The sequence below is a fragment of the Acanthopagrus latus genome, chromosome 14 (assembly GCF_904848185.1).
Source record: "Acanthopagrus latus isolate v.2019 chromosome 14, fAcaLat1.1, whole genome shotgun sequence".
Classification (NCBI taxonomy): domain Eukaryota; kingdom Metazoa; phylum Chordata; class Actinopteri; order Spariformes; family Sparidae; genus Acanthopagrus; species Acanthopagrus latus.
Genome location: NC_051052.1, coordinates 3,013,058 through 3,032,180, shown reverse-complemented (window position 1 = coordinate 3,032,180; position 19,123 = coordinate 3,013,058). Strand labels below are relative to the sequence as shown.

Sequence of the window (19,123 nt, the reverse complement as noted above, 5' to 3'; positions counted from 1 at the left end):
AACGAAGGCATTCCTCCCAGATAAACATGAGAGATTACAAAAGACGGGGTTATGAGAAGAAAGCTAGACACAGTGCTTCATTTTGAGCAGGATCAGTTTTTAGTCTTATGTTAGTTTAAGTCACTATGCTGGCAGGTCTTACCACGGGGGTGACAAATACTTGTTAGGGTAGTGTTCACCCTGGTGTGGAGACTGTGTGCATGGTGTCGCGGCGAAATCCGCGTCTTCCGTGCCCTATCGCCGTGAGTGTCTAGGTTCCGTCGTTTGGCCTCAACCGTCATCCAAGATAATTTCTTCAGCATCTCCATCAGTGTCGCTTCAGAGGGTCTCTCTCTGACGTTATTGTCCAGCGTGAGCCCCCTCTTTCTCAGATCCTCCATGGCCTCTGCTGCGCTGTTATACATGACTGGACCACTGTCAAAAAACACACGAAGCTTAGCCGGTGGCGGGGTCTGGAAATGAAGGCCCTTTTCCTTTGGAAGTTTCTGATGGGGGCATAAGCTCTCCTCTTTTTTTGAGTCTCTGCTGGATAGTCTTGGTCGAAGTACACCCTCTGTTGGTCGAGGCAGATTTCTCCTTTTTTCAATGCGGAGCGGAACACGAACTCCTTGGTTCTGTACTCCAGAAAATAAATCACCACGATCGGGGGCTGGCGTTCTGGGGTGGTTTAGGGCCCAGTGCGCGGTGACAGCGCTGTGTGCCAAGTTCAGCGTCCTGAAGCGACAGCTCGGCTCTAATAAAACTTTCCATAAACTCTTGCAAGTTGCTTCCTTCTGCATCCTCGGGAATCCTGAATACACGAATATTATTTCTTTGTGAGCGTGCCTCTAAATCAATCAGTTTGGCTTGAGTTTGTTGTTGATTAATCAAAGTTTGAGAAAGCACGTCTTTCGCCATGGCAGAACTCTCCTCCATATCTGATACACGCTGTGCTGCCTCCTCGGCCCTGTCTCTGGTTTCTTTCAGATCGGCTACAATTTCGTTCAGTTTTCCATTGACGTCCTGTTTGAAACTAGCCAGATCTCTTTTCATATCTCTGGAGAGGTTGTTGCGGAAACAGCTTAATTCCACCTTCATGTCCGAGCGAATAGCCAGTATTTATTTGTGGATGGCCCCGATGCTAGCTTGTAAGCTATCCATAGCCTCGAGTTTATCAGTCACGTCTCCGCCGTCTTTTCCCGTTATGTTTTCTTCACTTTTTTCTTGGTTCTGGGTTGGTCTGCCCTTGGACTTTCATGTCTTATCCCCTGACATTATAGATTTGAGATTTCAAAGGGTTGAAACAGCTCTAATCTAGGGGTTTTAGCATACCAGACTGGGAGCGCTTGCTCAGCACGTCCGTCCACCTCAACGCCATAACCGGAAGCTCCAAGAGTGTCCTTTTCAAAATGTTGTATGTAGTAGTCTAATGCTGCGCAGAATGGCTTGGTTGCTTTTAAATGTATACCTGGCCTAATTACTGTTCAGGCTTCTCCAAAAACACCTAAAAAGCAACATGGCTGATGTGTTACAAGACTTGCAAGGAAGAAGCAACAAATCACGTGCTGCTTGGGTGTAGATATGGTTGAACTGACCCTTTAACATTCTGCATTCTACATTAGCATTCTGCTTCTGCATCTTGTCTTGTCCACCTTTCAAATGCTCACTCTCCTCTGACTTCAGTTTCAACATCATGGCTCTGTTTGATTTTAATTGATTTTAGTAGGTCATTTAATTTGCCAATTTGGTATAGTGTATGTTCTCTCCAGTTCAAGTGACCGAGGTTTTCACACAGGATGGCTTGGCTTTTTTCTTTCATTCCCCTCAGGATGAGACGCTTCTGTAAGCTTCTTTCGTTTTCATTTCTTTTTAAGCTTTAATCTAGTGAGTACTTGTCTCACTCTTGTATTATATTACAACATTGTCAGGGTGCAGATGAACTTTAATCTTTGCATTTGGAGAACACCTAATGTCAGCTGTTAACCACAGACAGCCTGCCTCTTCCCTTGTGAGAGTGAGCTGGCTGTGTTTATCAGTCCCTGATGCACTGTTACAGTTTCATAATGACATGTCCCATTCCCTTGAGGACGGTCTCTGCCGGGACTTTCTGCATTGTTACCCTTTGCGATATCAGATATCAGATATCAGATATCAGATTTGGCGTATTTTTTAAATTTTTATTTTTTTTAAATGATCATGCACTTGCAGGCACTTGTACTTGTTAAATTTCAAAGAGAATGATGCAGCAAATGTTGTAAAAGATGAATCGGCCTTCTGTCAAAGGAGCGCCTGTAGCAATGTGTCTGTGCTACAAAAAATTATGAATTAATTCACCAACAGTTCAGTGAGAAGAGGGAATAAAATCATTCACTAATTCCTTCCTCATCATCTTGTTTATATGAGAGTTGCCCCACCATAGAGCATCTTCACCCAAGCAACAAATATTCCCCCACTCAATCATTTAAGCCTTACACAAGTATCCATTGTCCACCCTGTCAAAAGCCCTCCCCTGATCCAAATGAACAAGACAAAAGTTCACATTTAAATGTTTTGTTTAGTCCATCGTGTCATGCAGGAGATGCATGTTGTCATGTATTAAACGTCCTGTACACAGCAAGTCCGGCTATGTGTTTTATTGTCTCTAAATGAATGACGAGGGTCGTTAAATCAACATAGATCATCACAAACGGCCACCAGTTTCTCAAATCACGCAAAGGCAAACCCTCCAGTTGTCTTCCCCCCCACCCAGTCTCTGGCACCCTTTTTATTAAGTGACCTAAGGAGAGGATACACAGAAAAAAAGAGCTAACCACCAGCCCAATAGGCCCCTGTGACAAACCAGAAACACTCATCATACCTTCCAGGGAACCCAGATTATTCCTGTTGTAGCCCTTCATTTATCCAGCCTAAACCTCTTTTCCTGAAGTCACCCCAACACCTGAGGCCACCCTCCGACCAGAGGGGAATTACAAACGGAGAGCAGCACAGAAGAAGAATGCAGCTCATTGGATAAACCTCTATAACTTCTAAAACTGATATTTTATATTATTTTTTTAAATTTTACTTTCACTCTCCTCGAATTAGTGCTGGCGTTTCACCCCGGCTGTCACAATAACATCTGATCAAACTGCTGCTGAACACAATTCTAAAGCCGGCCTTCAACTCCTGACCTTAATCTGTTTTTAGGGAACAGCAGAGGCCAGCCCCTCAATCTATTGGACTGTAATTCCTCTTGTCCTTAACACTAACTCACTCTGGAATTCAATATGAGTCACTTGATTAAAGTTTCTCTTGCACATCGATACTCTTACATATATGCTTTTAATAAACCTCTTACTTTCTCTCCCCCACCCCCTTGACTCTGTTCAAGTTTGTATACTGTGGTAAAATTATCTTTACGTGGTTGAAGAGTTCTTTGAAAAAGCATACCCTGCTTATATTCAGATACTTTGTAATAACACCTTAAAGTACTGTAATCATCTGAATAATAATTTAAAACATTCATGAACTAACCTTATCAACACATTGTGGAGAAACAACAGTGGTGATATTGAGTCAAAGAAGCTTTAGTATTGTGTTGCAGAGATGTCTACTGAAGTTAGCATGCTAACCAGCTAGCCTGCCTCATCATGTCTCCCAAAATCACTTTGTATCTCAAGTGGTGATAGCCTGGGAGATGTATGTGAGCTGCCAGTTTGCCACATTATTACGAGCTCCATTTGTAGTCTAGTATGTAGGCAAAATAAATTCACAAGATATCATGAAAGTATATACTTTTACTCTTCTGTAAACCGAAAAATACAACCAAGGAATTTACATCAACAGTACACATTTGAGGGGGGAAATTTTGACCTGTCATTATCAGGCACTTTCCTGTGCCGTTTTGAAACCCCAGAGACTAGTTCAAATGAATCATTGCTCACCTGTTTTATCAAAGTAAGATGTGATGTAGCAGCCATGACCTTTAAATTACAAAGATGAAGCCACAGGAAGCGACGTTTGTAGACTGTCATTTTGCCTCATGTCATCCTTCTTCATGCTTCTTTCTCCTTCCGTCAGACTACCAGCGGTTGATGACGGTGGCTGAGGGCATTACCACCCTGCTGTTTCCCTTCCAGTGGCAGCATGTCTACGTTCCCATCCTGCCCGCCTCTCTCCTGCACTTCCTGGACGCTCCTGTTCCCTACCTGATGGGTCTACAGTCCAAAGAGGGCACAGACCGCTCCAAACTGGAGCTTCCTCAGGAGGTACATAGCAAGTGTTCACTTCAAAGTTCAAAACAACATTTATCCACAATGAAAATAAGTTATTTTCACTTAAGGAGCACATAAATCAGTAGACAGCACTTAGTTATGGGTTTTTTTACTGCTTTCTGATATAATCAAAGGGGACTCCAAATCTTAACAAATGCAATGAGTCAGCCAAGCAGTTAGCTTATCTCCTCCAAAAATGACAGGAAGCCACATTGTTGAGCCAAAAAGGGAGGTAGACTTCCTTTCTCTCTGTTGATAACAGTTATAGCTGTAACTGTACAAAGGATGAAAGTCTGCTGGGTGCCATGTTGCAGCTTTAAAGGGCTTGAAAACAGTCCCAAACAGAAAGTACACAGTCTGCATCAGTGTGCGATAAAATCTGCCGAATGTAATGATGTGTTAAGATCTGAGTGTGAAGGTCATAAATATGATTCACACCATTTTCACACTCTTTGACCCCTTCAGTGGGCCTGTGTCTACCACTTATATCAGGGTATCTGCGGGGTTGTAAAAGGTATTAAAAGGTAGTAAATTAAATTAGCAAAAATTAAGGTCATTAAAAAGTATTAAAAAGTAATAAACGTCATCTGTTGAGGTATTACATTTTCAAACCACTATCCAACTATTAGTATTTTTCCATTTGTGGTAAGTGCAGGCCTATCTCCTAAACACTGGGTGAATTTATTTATATAAACTAGTGCATTGCCAATAGGAAGCATGCATTCCTATAGAAAAGTGGGAGGTTAAGTAGCTCCCTGTGTCTCGAAAAAAATTTCTGAGCGCAGAAGGACAAGGTTTCACTTTCAGTTTTGGCGAAACGAACCAGATAAGTGTCCGCTGTGTGGCGGAGCTGAGCTGGTTTTTCACTTTAGATAATGTCTTAACTTCCACCAGGTCTGCTGCGCTGTGTATCTGCTTCTGAGGGCTCCGGCAGTCCAGAGCAGATACACAGGACTTTTATTTTGGTGGATTCCGGAGCAGGACGCCGCAATTAGGCTTCGGTCAGGAACACTTTGTGTTGTTGTTTTTACAACACATACTGCGGCACTGCAAAACCAGATAGGAGCAGTAACGCAACAGACACGTATCTGGTGGAATCTCTGGGTTATTCTCTCCCTGATAAGCCTAGAAATATGCCATAGTCAAATCCTGTGAGTGTGGCAAAAAAGGGCAGAAAATAATGTTTTCATGAAGAGTGAGTGCTCAAATTTGACTGGTTAAGGTCTCAGAGAGACGAAATCCATGAACCGCAGATTTGGCAGTTGATACCCGCAACATGCTGGGAACACGAAATCTGCAGGTCACGCTGGCACTGCAGTTAAAACATAACACACTGGTCAAACACAGTGCTAGTCTAAGGGATAAAATATACCGTGACCTGTAGCTGCATTTAAAGGCAAGAGGCTGTTAATCAATGCGCTGAGGAAGCCGACTTAATATCGTGTTGGTGTTAAAAAATATTGTCAAGGTATTAAAAAAGGTGTTAAATTCAACTTAAGAATTTCTGTATATACCCTGTATATGGAAGCAGTTTTTCACAGGGCTCTCTTTAAATTACCCCTCATCTGTACATAAACTATGACTGCTGTGATGATGTACAGAAAACCCCAGGCTTTGATTTTTAAATGTGATTCTTGTGAAGTTAGAAGCCCGAGATATGAAATTAGTTTTTATATTGGGACTAGTTTAGGCTCTGATAAGGTTTAGTCAGTGCTCTTTGGGGCTGACAGAACATTGTCCAAGGCCAACAATGAAAAATAGCACCACACACACACACACACACACACACACACACACACACACACACACACACACACACACACACACACACACAAAGGCAGACTTCCAGACAGGAAGTTGGAAACAAAACACCTCTCTATTCTAATCAGGGTCTCTCTTACACAAACACACACTCATAACATGGAATTACCTATTGTTCATCTACAAATTATCCTCAAGGCAAAGAGAGTCTAAGGTTAGCTTAGCTTAGCTTAGCTTAGTGTGTGTGTGTGTGTGTGTGTGTGTGTGTGTGTGTGTGTGTGTGTGTGTGAGTGAGTGAGTGAGATGTGTGCATCCTTCTGTCTGTCTGTCTGTCTGTCTGTGTGTATTCATGTGGTAAAGTAAGATAAGGCCCTAACAAAATGGAACATCCAGGCTCGCCGGCTTCCGGCTTTGCTTACATCCCCTGACTCCCAGCACTCGTTAATCTGGCACATTCCGTATGGATGCTAATGATCCAATGTCTGGATGCTGCCGCGGAGCGCCCAGAGGCCGTGAGCCCCCTCTACCCTCCTCCTCCCCCACACAGGGTCCCCTGCCTGCCTAGACTAGCAAATCTCCCTGTGTCTCTGAATGATGCTTTGAAGTGGCAGTGCCCTTGAAATGGGCTGATGATGAAAATATTGCTTAAAGCAAAGCAGAGTGGAAGTGATGAGAGATAAATATGGATGTAATTGGGGAATTAATGCCAGACAAGGTTTTCAACAAGCCTTTCTTTACCTGATCAAATGATAACATCAGTTGTGTTTGCATTGCACTGTTAGGCACATCTTTTGTTTTTGTTTCATATTTTTTTGATGTGTATAGAAAGAGTAACAAAGACACTTTGCATATACCCTTAGGTTTTAGACTAACATATTTTAAGAACAAACAACAATTACAGAAAAATAAAACCAAATAGACAGCAGGCCTACAATGAAAAAGTATTTAGACATAGACTGTATAGAGTGATTCAACTGCACACATAAACATAATAGATAAAATAAATAAATAATAGTAAAAGAAGGAGAGAAAAGTGAAGAGGAGGAAAGAGAGAGAAAAAAAAGGTGTGAGTATGGGGGGGATTACATTGTTGCAAAAAAATCCATGAACGGTTGCCATTTATTCTAGAATTTGTTCAAGTTTCCCCTTCTTGAATATCTAATTTTCTCTACTTTTAAAAAGGACATAGCCTCTTTAATCCATTGTGTACTGGAAGGAGCTGTTGTGGATTTCCAGTTAAGAAGGAGGTGGTGCTTAGCAATCAAGGAGGTAAAAGCTATTACTTACATTTCTTTAGTAGAGTATTGGGTATACTCTTCCGGAAGACCAAAAATGCTGATATGCGGTGAAGTGTGAAAAGTCTTTGAGAATACCTTAGACATGGTGTTAAAGTAAATTTGACAAAAGTTTGTCAGAGCTGGACAGAAGAAAAACATATGCGTAAGACTGCAGGGTGAGCCTCCACATCTGTCACAGACATCTACTGTATTTGGGAAAATCTGTGCCAACCTTGTCTTCGAATAATTACATCTAAATACAACTTTAAACTGTATCAAGGTCAAACGGGCACAAATAGAGGTTTTGTGAATGACCTGCAGTACGGATTCCCACCAGTGTTCATCAAAAATCAATCCTAGTTCACGCTCCCAAGTCACTTTCGTGTTAGTGGTCAAACGAGCATCATATGACTGAATAGAACTATAAATTCTTGAGATTAAAGACCTCTGTAAAATATTAAATTGTAAAAAATCACCCCATGGCTACTTAGGTGGAAGGTGGGGGAAGTTGGATTTTGCACAGTTCCTCACCTGGAAATATCTGAAAAGATGAGAGGGTGGAAGATTGAATTTAGTAATCAGATCTGCGAAAGAGCAAAAAACTCCTTCCTTATAAAAATCCTTAAAACATTTCAATCCCTTATCCTGCCCTAAGAAAAAAGTGGTATCGGTAAACGTGGGCTTAAACTCAGGATTTTTTAACAGTGGGGTTAAAACTGTGGGAGCAGTAAATTTAAACTGTTTCCTAAATTGAAACCATATCCTAAGCATAGCAGTAACCACAGGGTTGCAGGTAAGGCCAGAGGGGTTATATATAACAACAGTTTCAACTCTGTATGAGTCCTGGTGATGCTGTTAAAAGTAGGGGAGGTCTTCAAGTACATAGACAAGGGCTCTATTGCGAGTGTAAACAAGAGGGGAGATGGGGCAGCCCTGTCTACAACCTCTATTTAGAGAAAAAAAGCCAGACTGAATGTTATTGGTGACGATACTGGCACAAGGAAGTGTGTAAAGAAGGTGTAGCCACGATATAAAACTTTCACCAAATCCGAATTTAGCCAAGACTGCAAATAAATAATTCCATTCAACTCGATCAAACGCTTTTTCGGCATCAATCAATAGCACTACTTCAGGTATAGATGCTGTTTCTTTTGAATAAATTACATTTAACAAAGTACGAACATTATAATAGAGCTGACGCCCCAGTCAGTTCCTTAGAAATGATTATTGGAAGGACCTTTTCAAGTCGGTGAGCCAAGTCTTTTGCAGTAATCTTTGTATCAACATTCATTAAATATATTGGTCTAAAGGAGGTACAAAGATCAGCATCTTTGTCCTTCTTTAAAAGAACACTATTAGAGGCCCGTCTCAATGTAGGAGAAAGAGAACCAAGTGACAAAGATTCAACAACAACAGAATAATGTATTGGAATAAGTTTGGCCCGAGAAGCTTTAAAAAAATTCGACCAGAAACCTGGGGCTTTATTATTTTACATATATTTAATTCTTGAGTGGTCAGAGCAGAGTCTAATTGATGCTGCTGCAATACTCCCGATCCATCCTTAATGCGGGATATTAGATGTGAGGTTGCTTAACGACGCAACTGGTGAGCTAGTAACCTACCAGACTTGTCACCATGTTTGTAGTATTTCGGACAGGAGTGAAGTAACAGGCACTCTGCCTCATTAGTTGTGATAAGGTAGGGCTACATGACGCTTTGAAAGATCGTCAGATGGGGTGGCTACAAGCTGTGGGTCTACTGACTCTAAATCAGATGAGAGCTTCTGAATAGTCGACATCTTCAATGTCCTTATATGTGCAGAGTATGAAATTATCTGACCTCGCAAATATGCTTTTAAGGACTCCCACAGTAGCGCCTTAGAGATAGGTCCCGAATCAGATTGATTAAGAGCAATAAAATCATCTATTGCACCAAATTTATGAACTTTGTCATCTGATAAAAGTGAGGTGTTAAATTGCTAAAGGGTGGGATAGCGAGGTCCAGGGGAGATCTGAACATCTATGGACACTGGTAAGTTGCAGTGCTAAGTGGATCTGAAACAATAATTGGGTGATACGAAACATTTGTCACTTTTGGCATAAGTTTAGCGTCTACAAAAAAATAATCTATACGAGAAAAAGTCTGGTGTACATGCGAATAAAAAGAGTATTGTCTGCTGTTCGGGTTACGGAATCTCCAGGGGTCAACGCAACCATTACTGGACATGAAATTGCAAAGGGCTTTAGCCATTGGTGAACGGGTTGAGCCAGGTTTAGAACGGTTTAATTGAGGACCAGTTCATGTCCCCTCCAAAAATCAAAAAACAGTCACTCAGAGAAGGTAGGTTTTCAAACAACTTGTTCATAAAACCAGGATTATCAAAATGTGGTGCATATACATTAACTAATAGGATAGGCGCCCTAAATGGAGTACCAGAAACTATCAGGTATCTTCCGTCTTTGTCAGAAATTATATTAGTCAGGGTAAATGGGACAGATTTACCTATCAAGATGGCAACCCCCCTGGCCTTTGAGTTAAAGCTAGAATGGAATACCTCAGCAACCCACGGACATTTCAGTCTGACTTGATCTTTGGTCCTCATGTGGGTCTCCTGCAAAAACACAATGTCAGGTTTCAAGCGCTTTAAGTGGGAGAACACCCCAGACTGCTTAATAGCACCCACTAAACCTTTAATATTCCAACTGATAAATCTTACATTTGAGCTTGAGACATTAACCATGAGAAGTGCAAATTAAAATAGGAGGCGACCAGGGTCTCAGCCCCTTACCACAGGGACAAGGGGGAAAAAGAAAGAGAGAAGAAAGAGAGAGAAAGAAAAAAAGGGGGGGGGGCTAGATTTCCATGTGGTTCACTGTAATGAAAATTACATGTTAGGGCTCTCTTAACATGCAAAACTAAGCAGCAGATGTTAGTGAACACACTGTTTCAACTGATCAAATCATTGAACTATTATCTGCAGTATCCCCAGACTCTGGAATTGCACGATTTTGAGCTGTTGAGTGAGGAGAACATCGTTGTTGCCTTTACATGCTTTAAGGCCACATGCTCTCTTGAAACACGAGTTAGAATAATTTTATAAACTTCATGAAAGGCTTTCTCTGACAAATTCTTAATTATCTGGGCCTTCTTCTGTATTGAGCAAATTATATGTGAAGTTGATGAAGGTTCCCAGTCACCCAGGTCATGGTAACAGATGTTGGAGATTCCACCAGCACATGAAGACACCACACACTGCAGCCTGACCCCCAAAGTTCAATCTGGAGCTTCTCTGTCAGTTCTGTTTTTAATATTGATTCCATTTCAATTTCTGTGGTTTAGAGCTACAGTATTATCAGAGATTTTTGCTTTAATCCCATATGATGGTGTGATCCTAACTCCATTATGTCAGATTTAGGTTGATCTCCCCTTATGTGCTATTATCAATCACACACTGACCTACATTCTCCGCACTCTACATATCCTAGCCCCATCATACATCCAAGCAGGAAACTGTTATCTTCTTTCTATGATGTAGAGATTTGATGTTGTTTTTGTAATACTAGAACTGCATGTGAATTAAGTTAAAGTAAAGAAGTTCCTGAGCAATATTGTTCTAATATGAACATTTGTCCCTCTCTTAGGCAAACCTTTGTTTTGTGGACATTGACAACCACTACATTGAGCTTCCTGAGGACTTTCCCCACCTTCCCAACAAGACTGAGTTCATCCAGGAACTCGGCGAGGTGCTGCTTCGATTTGGCATTTCTCCCAACACGGGGGCTCCTCCACGGACCCGCGCCTGTCCCGGCAGCACCCCCTCCACCCCTGGTAGGGAGCACAAGACTGTTGCTCTCCGTCAGCTAGAGGATGACGGGCGTAACGGCAACCTGGCAGGAGAGGAGCTTGCTGTGCTGGAACTACTACAGGAAAATGCCACCCTGGAAAGACTACATGAGCTGACCAAGCGCACCGGTGTGACAGTGGCCCACGTTGAAACTCTAAGAGGCAAAGTCAAAGCTCAGAGCGCTGAGTGTCAAGGAGGTCTGACAGCAGCTGAAGAGGATGAGCTAAAGAATGCCAAGCTGAACATCCAGCTGAGGGAGGTGTTTGCCAGCCGCTTCACCACCATGTTTGCCGACTATGAAGCCTTTGTCATCCAGAGCGCCCCGGACTTGGAGTCCTGGCTCACAAATAGGGAACAGATGCACAACTTCGACAAGGTGACTTAATCGAGCACAAACAGAGTTCTTTCTAAACTAAGTTATCTATGTGTGTCCATCTTTAACAGCTACTTCACCTACAAATGAAAGCAGTTACGTAGTTCACAAAACATTTCAGGAAACAGCAAAACAGCATTGCAGCATCCTTCAAAACAACTGGAGTAGATGGGGACTTGTTTTAGTTTTTTTCCCTTTGCCATGTGTTAAATTTGTTGATGTACTGTTATTACAAACATCAATCCTCCCTTACATATACACATACTGGATATCTGCTTCACAGCAAATGTTTTCCAGCAGTTCAGTAGAAATATGGATTTCTGTTCTCTGATAGAAATCTGCAGAAAAGCAGCAGAAAATGTGTGTTTGCATTTAAAGGACAAGGGTGATCAAAGTGATTGAATAACGTGATTTCATGTGCTGCCTATAATTAATCTAAACAGGCTGCAGCTGGCTGACATTAGAAAACTAACATTCCATATATTTCTCTTCTCTATTCTCTTGAACTCTGTGACCATGCTTGCTTCAGGCATCGTTCCTGTCAGACCAGCCAGAGCCCTACCTTCCGTTCCTCTCCCATTTCATTGAGACGCAGATGTTTGCCACCTTCATCGACAACAAGATCATGTCCCAGTGGGAGGAGAAGGAGCCGCTGCTCCGTGTCTTTGATGCGCGCATCGACAAGGCCCGCCTCTACAATGTACAACGTGCTCCCAGCCTCCGATCTTCCATCTACCAGAGGTGCTCCATCCTCAAGGAGTCTGGTAAGCTCAGCATGGAGAAGTGTGAGTGCTAGAACGTGTTGGAGTGTGCTTTACTTCACAGAAAACAGGATTAAAATTGGAGCAGGCGTGGTTGGAGAGGCTTATCTACATCAGAGAAGTGGTGTTTTGAATTGGCAGCAGGAAGGAGCTCATGCTGCATACTGATTTTCCATTAGGAGAGGTCAAACAGGGTGGCACTATATTCTGATGAATACTAGTGTATCCTGCATTACCACAAGCGCACACTCTGATGCCGTCCTACTGCAATAGTTTTTGGTTAGACTTTTTTTCTTATCTTCTCAATTAGTGCTGCTTGGCCTTCAATTGGGCTTCAGTGTGCAGTTTGAGGCAGGAGGTGAGTGCACTGTAGTGACTCAGACTGTTGGAGGCCAACAGGGAATCTGTGAGGCTGCGGTTTACTTTGCTATAAGTTCATGGTTGTAACCATAGTTCTATGAACCCTGGATGACTGCTAGAGGCAGTGATTATCACTCAGTGTTTTCCATCTCGCTTACACACATAGGTCGATTATACTGTATCTATCATCAAATTGAGACCTCGGATGACCCCTGACCAGGTATAAGTACCAGTGTCATCCACAGAATCTCTCCCACTGAGTTTTCTCACAGCTAACAAGATTCCATGTTACAGTGGAACATGTGCTGTTTGAAGAGAGTGCATTCTGATCCAGGCGTGTGTTACAAAGGCAGGTTTTCCGCAGGAGGCTCTAAAGAAAAACAACAAGACAGAAGGCTGCAGTGATAAAGGTGAAGCCGGGCCAAGGTGTGCCTGAAAAAAAGCACTACCAGGCGCCTATGCTTACCGTCGTGAATCTGACTGCAGGCGATCCATTGCCATGCAAATGACTGAGCCCTGGAGCCATCCTCTGAGCCTTCTGTAGAACTATGAGTTGAAGGCTCAAAGGCATGAGAGGGCCCCTCCTAACCAAGGTCAATGAAGAGAGTAGCTGAAGCTGCTAACAGCATAACAAATTCAGCCAGCACTAGCTCAAGCATGGATGGATAGAACAAGCTCGTCTTCCTCTGCACCAGCACCAGGGTGGATGGACAGGAGTAATCTTTTTTTCTCCACAGAGAAAATCATATTTTTTATTAATTTCCCAGCCAAATTGCTTTCACTACTATTGAAAAACAAAAGCCCAAGCATTATATTGATGATAATCTTTAAATATGCTCGGCCCGTGATCATGCTCAGGTCAGGCTTGAACCCTGGGCCTTTGAGCAGGGTCACTGTACATGGATTAGAAACTTTACCAACTGGGCACATTGGGGCCCCAGGAGGGGAAACATTTAAATTAGAGGAGAAAGATCTTCATTGACTGATTTTATGTGCTTAAACAAAGTAAATAAACACACTGTCTTTGCTTTCATTACTGAATAAACAAAAGTTGCATGTCAGAATAATATATGTATAGTATATTCTCAAATTATAACTATTGATGCATGAATGTTTTTTTTTTTTTATTTGATGTAAAAGAAATGTTTTTTATTTTTAAAACTTTTCCCAATCAAAGTGTTATCTAAATGGATTCTGTCCTCCTGACAGCTCAGGCCATTGAGCAGCGGCTGATGAAGATTGACCACACCGCCATCCACCCACACCTGCTGGACATGAAGATTGGTCAAGGCAAATATGAGCAGGGATTCTTCCCCAAACTGCAGGCTGACGTGCTTAACACAGGGCCCATCAATAACAAGTGAGTCAACCTCCATACATGAAACCAGCATGTGAAGTCAGCACTTACCACCAACACTTAATTGACTCGCTGGGCTGATTTTTGTACTGCTTATCTGGTGTACTTCATGTGTCAGCTCAAGAACCAAATTTTCATTTTTGTATCCGTTTCGGTGCTCTTTCAGATATACTCTTCACTATTTGACTACGTGTCTTAGACCTTACTTGATCTTATTTGGTATCCTGTTTTTTGTACTGACTTGCATTTTTAATTCTTTGTTGTGTTGCATTTTCACTTTCATTTGATTAATTATGCATATATCAATATCTGTCTCTTTGCAGAGGAAAAGAAAAACTTAGTGATAGTTTTAACCTTTAAGGGAATACTCTACACAAATGTGCTAGTTTAAGCCTTTATTGGACAGCCAGCAGGAGAGAAATGACGGGAGGTGAAGACCCTTCAACCCTAGGGCCATCAGGGCACCTCTGGTCTGAGCAATTTGTCACTTTGGACAAAGACCAGAAGTCCCTAATCTCAATCCTGACAAATGCGATTTCACTCTGCTGCATGTAGCGAGCCAATTCCTCTTTGAGTGTTTAGTAGTCCTTGCCTGGATTTCACCTTCAAAAAATATTCCTCACATCGCAGTAGACGGAGTTACTACATAATCATTACCTGGTGCAACACCATGCTGCCTTTCTGAAGCATGAGTAGCGTTATTTCTCTAAATCAATTTAATCACTTCAGAGCGCACACTAAACATGCGGCGAGGCATTACCAAATGAACACAAGTTGTCCTGAATGGACATAACATCTAGTCTAGTGCCATGACTGCAAAGCATGACAATGGGTAAAGACGGAATGGAGTGCATAGAAAACCAATGGGTGCACAGTATTCCGACCCTCCCATACATCGCGCTGATTCGCTAGCACACCGCCAATCAGAGAATCCAGACGTCCGACGGCCAACCTCCTCAGACTTCGCATGTAGAGTCTGAGCAGACAACGCCCGAAAGGCTCCGAAAGCTTCCGACGTAGCTGAACACACCAAACATATTTGTTCCCAACTTCGTCCTAGTCTCTCCAAACGCTTCAGACGTCCAACGGTTGGGCCAGTGTGTTCCTGCCTTTAGTCTCATTAATCCACAACAGTCATTTTAAATGCACAGAAGAGAACTGGATCAAACCGCCGGCAAAATCCCGGTCCAGCTCGGAGCTCCAGGTATAAATCTGCTTGTTTCTTGTCGTGGAAGTGAGCTCTGTAGTGACTGGCTCTGGTGCGCATGTGGCTATGGTGTGCAGTGACTGGCTCTGGTGCGCACATGACTGTGGTGGCTACAGTTAGCAATGCTAGCAAAATTCATAAAGCATTTATGAAATAAATCATTAATGGTATTATTGCAGTACAAACAAATGTGACGTTGCACATCCTTGAACCAAGCAGCAGCCATGTTGAAACTCTCAGGTCAGTCTGATCCTGATCTGCAGAGATATTTCAGGAACAGACACGCACACACACGCGCGCACACACACAGACACACACACACACACAGATTCCTTGCTTTTATAGAGAGATATTTGCTATAATTTACAATAAAAGTTTTGTTTTTATTCCTTGTCATGCACCCCTAGTTTCTGTGAATGACATAAAAACCTTTTTAACAGTAGTGATAAAAGTTGTAATTTCACCTTAACTACAGGTGGTCTCATAGGAGTGCAAGAGCTCAGCGAACAAAAGACCATCACAGGCAACAAACGGAACATCTGAGCCTCGACAGCGACCTGAAAGAGGTAGAAAAACCTCACAGCCGACCTGTAACCTTCCCCTTGAACTTCCCTCTCCCCTCCTCTGCTCTCTAACATTATGTGGTGTACAAGCATGTCTTTATCTTTCTGTACGTTTTTTTTCGTTCTGCAGTTTAATTCTTGTTGTTTTCTGTTTGAGCTTTTGTTTGTTACTTTTCCATCAAGACTTCATCTGCTCGCTGCCTTCTGTTTTCTTTCCATTCTTCTCTTTTGTTCCCATCTTTCCTGTCCGCTTGCTCGTGTGTCCCATGCCGTTTGGTTGGGGGTTGGGTCGAACCTTCCTTCCTCCTCTTCAGCAGGTGGAGGGCTGTCTGATCCTGCAGAACTCCATGGCGTTTTGGGAGTGGGACAATGCGTCCCCTCCACCTAACAAACCGCCTAAAAAATCTGCCTCTGCATCCTGCCTGGTATGTGAAGGAGCTGCCTCTGTTGTGGACTCCCTTTCACAGACCCCACCACCACCACCTCCACCCCACACCTTACACACATTCAAGGTTTCCCACTGTTCTAAAGGTCAAACTATTTTGAGAGCTTTTCTGTGCAATTCAACTCTTGTATTTCCCCTCTCCTACACTTATCTTAAGGGGACAGTTCACCCCCAATTCTAAAATTTAATAGTTATAAATGCTAGTCTGACTGGGCCCTGAAAAGATGCTTTATTCTGGTAGGTACTTGCAGGGAGCCCAATGGAGTCACAGTATGGGAAATGTGGAAAAAGCTGTGATGTTTCAGTTATGACATCAGTGGGAACCCTGCTCACCTCCCAACACACACATCCTTTCTTAAATTACATCCCCTGTCACATCCATTCTTGTTGACTCACATTTATCCTTTGACATGTTTTTCACAACTCTTCACTTTAATAAAAAGAAATCACAAGCCATAATCATTATAATATTTCTACTCCAGGAGTGGCATTCTCTGTTTAATTATGCAGCATATTTTGTCATATTCACAATGTCCACAGAGAAACAGACAGAAATGAGACACAGCTGCTGTTTGAAATCAGATAAATGTATCTGTGCCACATTGAAGTAAATGTTTTTTGACACATCCTGTTAACTTAGCAGAATGTGTGTGCTTCTGAGGCTTAATATCTCAACCGTTCAATCAAAAAGAGACAACAGATATGGTTCAGTTGAGGCAGTTCAGGCCTGATTGTAATGTGTAGTCTCCAGAATTCACTAGTTTCTTCTGTTTGATCTTCAGAAGTACATGCAGGAGGCCCGCAGCCTGGGGAAGAACCTTCGACAGCCCAAACTGTCTGATTTGTCACCTGCTGTCATCGCCCAGACCAACTGGAAGTTTGTGGAGGGGCTGCTAAAGGAGTGTCGCATGAAGGTGAAACATCTAAACACAGCATCTCTCAGCATGTAGAAAGGACCGAATTCATTAGTACAGTCATTTACTGACATCATGACTGACACCTTTCCTGAGTCTGATAAGATCTGTGGTTTTCACAAACTTAAAGATGATAGCTCAGGACGAAGGCACACTTGGCTGCAGAATTCTGCAGATTTTTTCAGAAATTTAAATGATTAACTGCTAAATAACTGCTAAGATACAAACACAGGAATATAAGAAACTTAATTGTTTCATAAATATTTAGATGGTTTATTCGAAAGGCTCTTTGCTCCTGTGTTGGAGTGCACAGAGACACACACAGACCCACTGTCATCTAACCTTAATGAAAGGCATGAGAAGACATGCCTTTTTCCATCAAGCACAGACTTTGCATCCTCATGCATCCTCACCATTTTTATTATCAATAAGGGGTATTTCACCCACTATTTATGGGCAGCTATGAGCTGCCCATAAATAGTGGGTGAAATACTGTGCTCCATCACTGCACAGGAGCGAGCTGGCCTCAACAAAATCAAGCAAGCCCTCTATCAGAAAGGAGTGAAGTTCAGGCTTCTCTTCCCTGCTCGCCTTCAAGTTTCGTATGAGGGTGAAACTTTTGAGATTCCGGAGGACGTGCACGCATTTTATAACGAGCAAGGGATGGATAAAGAATAGGGCGCACTGTATAGTGTTCCCCCCTGTCACCCACACATGGATCTCCCTGCATCGCCTGTTTGGATAAGGCCATGTGTTCCTGCCACTGTGTGCTGCCTTGAAGACTTACTGTTTAGAGGACATCTTCGGTGGGCGTCATGGTAACCATGGAAACTGGTAGGCACATGGCTGTGTTTACTCTTATCATGCCCCAGGAGCAATATGCATAGACTTGTTATATTTTGCTCGTCACAGTGGGGAATTTGTTTACTTCCATTTGTACAATGTAGGTACCATATATGACTTAATCATTATTATTATTATTTATTTTTTTCTCTGTCCTGAGTATATTGGTAGTTATTAAACCGGTTTCAGTGAGACCTTGGTTTGACTGATGTGCCTCAGGTGCACTCATATCTATCTCATATAAGGCGTTGACTATTAGGCACTTTATTTAATCATATAATTACTTATTTTCTCTTCTCAACCTCACTACCTTTTGTTGTTTGCTTTTATTTATCTGTACTATGTGCTGTCCCGCAGTTGGGTTTATGAAGTGGGATGTTTCTTTACTGGAGGCACATATCGAGGCAAACTTACTGATGGCCTGTTTTTCCCAGTTAAATGTTAAGACTAATGTTGCTTTTCTGTAATCATATGTGGTTCCTTACGTGGTGTATATTTTCCAAATTGGTCACTGGGATGACCTCTTGAACAAGAGAAGTTTATGGATGCCTTAGGAAGGAAGGAAGTGTTATCCTGTTGGGATTGAAGATGTGGTTGTATTTGGTTTGTATAAGGGTATGGGGAGTGGGCAGGCTGTGGAGGGATTCTTTAAGGTCCCTTTTTTATGTGTGTTTGTTGTTTTTGCTATATGTTTTGTTTTCTCCCGCTTTTTCTTTGGCTCGGGAGTCACGTCAGGTCTGGGAGAGTTAATGCTCCATGTTTCCTTATGACATGATGAATCAGGGTAAGACTCTTAGCTTTATCTCCTGGAACCTGAAGGGCGTCAACCACTCCATTAAACGTAATAAGGTAATGACTCATTTAAAGCAACTCAGGGGTGACATTTTCTTTCGTCAGGAAATTCACCTCTGCTCCTCCTAGGTTAACCATATCAAGCGACCCTGGATAGGGGATGTATTTCATTCTAAGTTCCCAGTAAGGGCAAGGGGTGCAGCTATTCTCATAGAAAAGAGTGTTCCATTTGAGTTATCGAACTCCATTGAAGACCCTAATGGTTGATTTGTAACTATTTCTGGTAGACTTTGTGGCATGCCTGTGGTTTGGCCTGTGTTTATGCACCTACATGGGATGATGATAAATTCATTTCAAGTTTTTTCTCTTCCCTCCCTAAAGTGGATGATCACTA

The 19,123-nt window shown here is 42.3% G+C and overlaps 1 protein-coding gene across 7 annotated transcripts in view; it reads left to right on the top strand.

The window, feature by feature from the left end:
• The window catches only part of dennd5b (DENN/MADD domain containing 5B), a 76,721-nt gene that overhangs the window by 38,279 nt on the left and 19,319 nt on the right, over positions 1–19,123 (top strand). For 4 of the 7 annotated variants that reach the window (XR_005078891.1, XM_037121581.1, XM_037121579.1 and 1 more), the window contains 7 exons: positions 4,039–4,226; positions 10,912–11,490; positions 12,017–12,251; positions 13,818–13,968; positions 15,648–15,738; positions 16,050–16,160; positions 16,963–17,094. Coding sequence is in view for 6 of the 7 variants with exons in the window: in XM_037121581.1 (XP_036977476.1) it covers positions 4,039–4,226; positions 10,912–11,490; positions 12,017–12,251; positions 13,818–13,968; positions 15,648–15,738; positions 16,050–16,160; positions 16,963–17,094 (1,487 nt within the window). In the remaining variant the exon portion in view is untranslated. The remainder of the gene's footprint in view (positions 1–4,038; positions 4,227–10,911; positions 11,491–12,016; positions 12,252–13,817; positions 13,969–15,647; positions 15,739–16,049; positions 16,161–16,962; positions 17,095–19,123) is intronic. The other 3 variants (XM_037121584.1, XM_037121583.1, XM_037121582.1) reach the window with 1 other exon arrangement.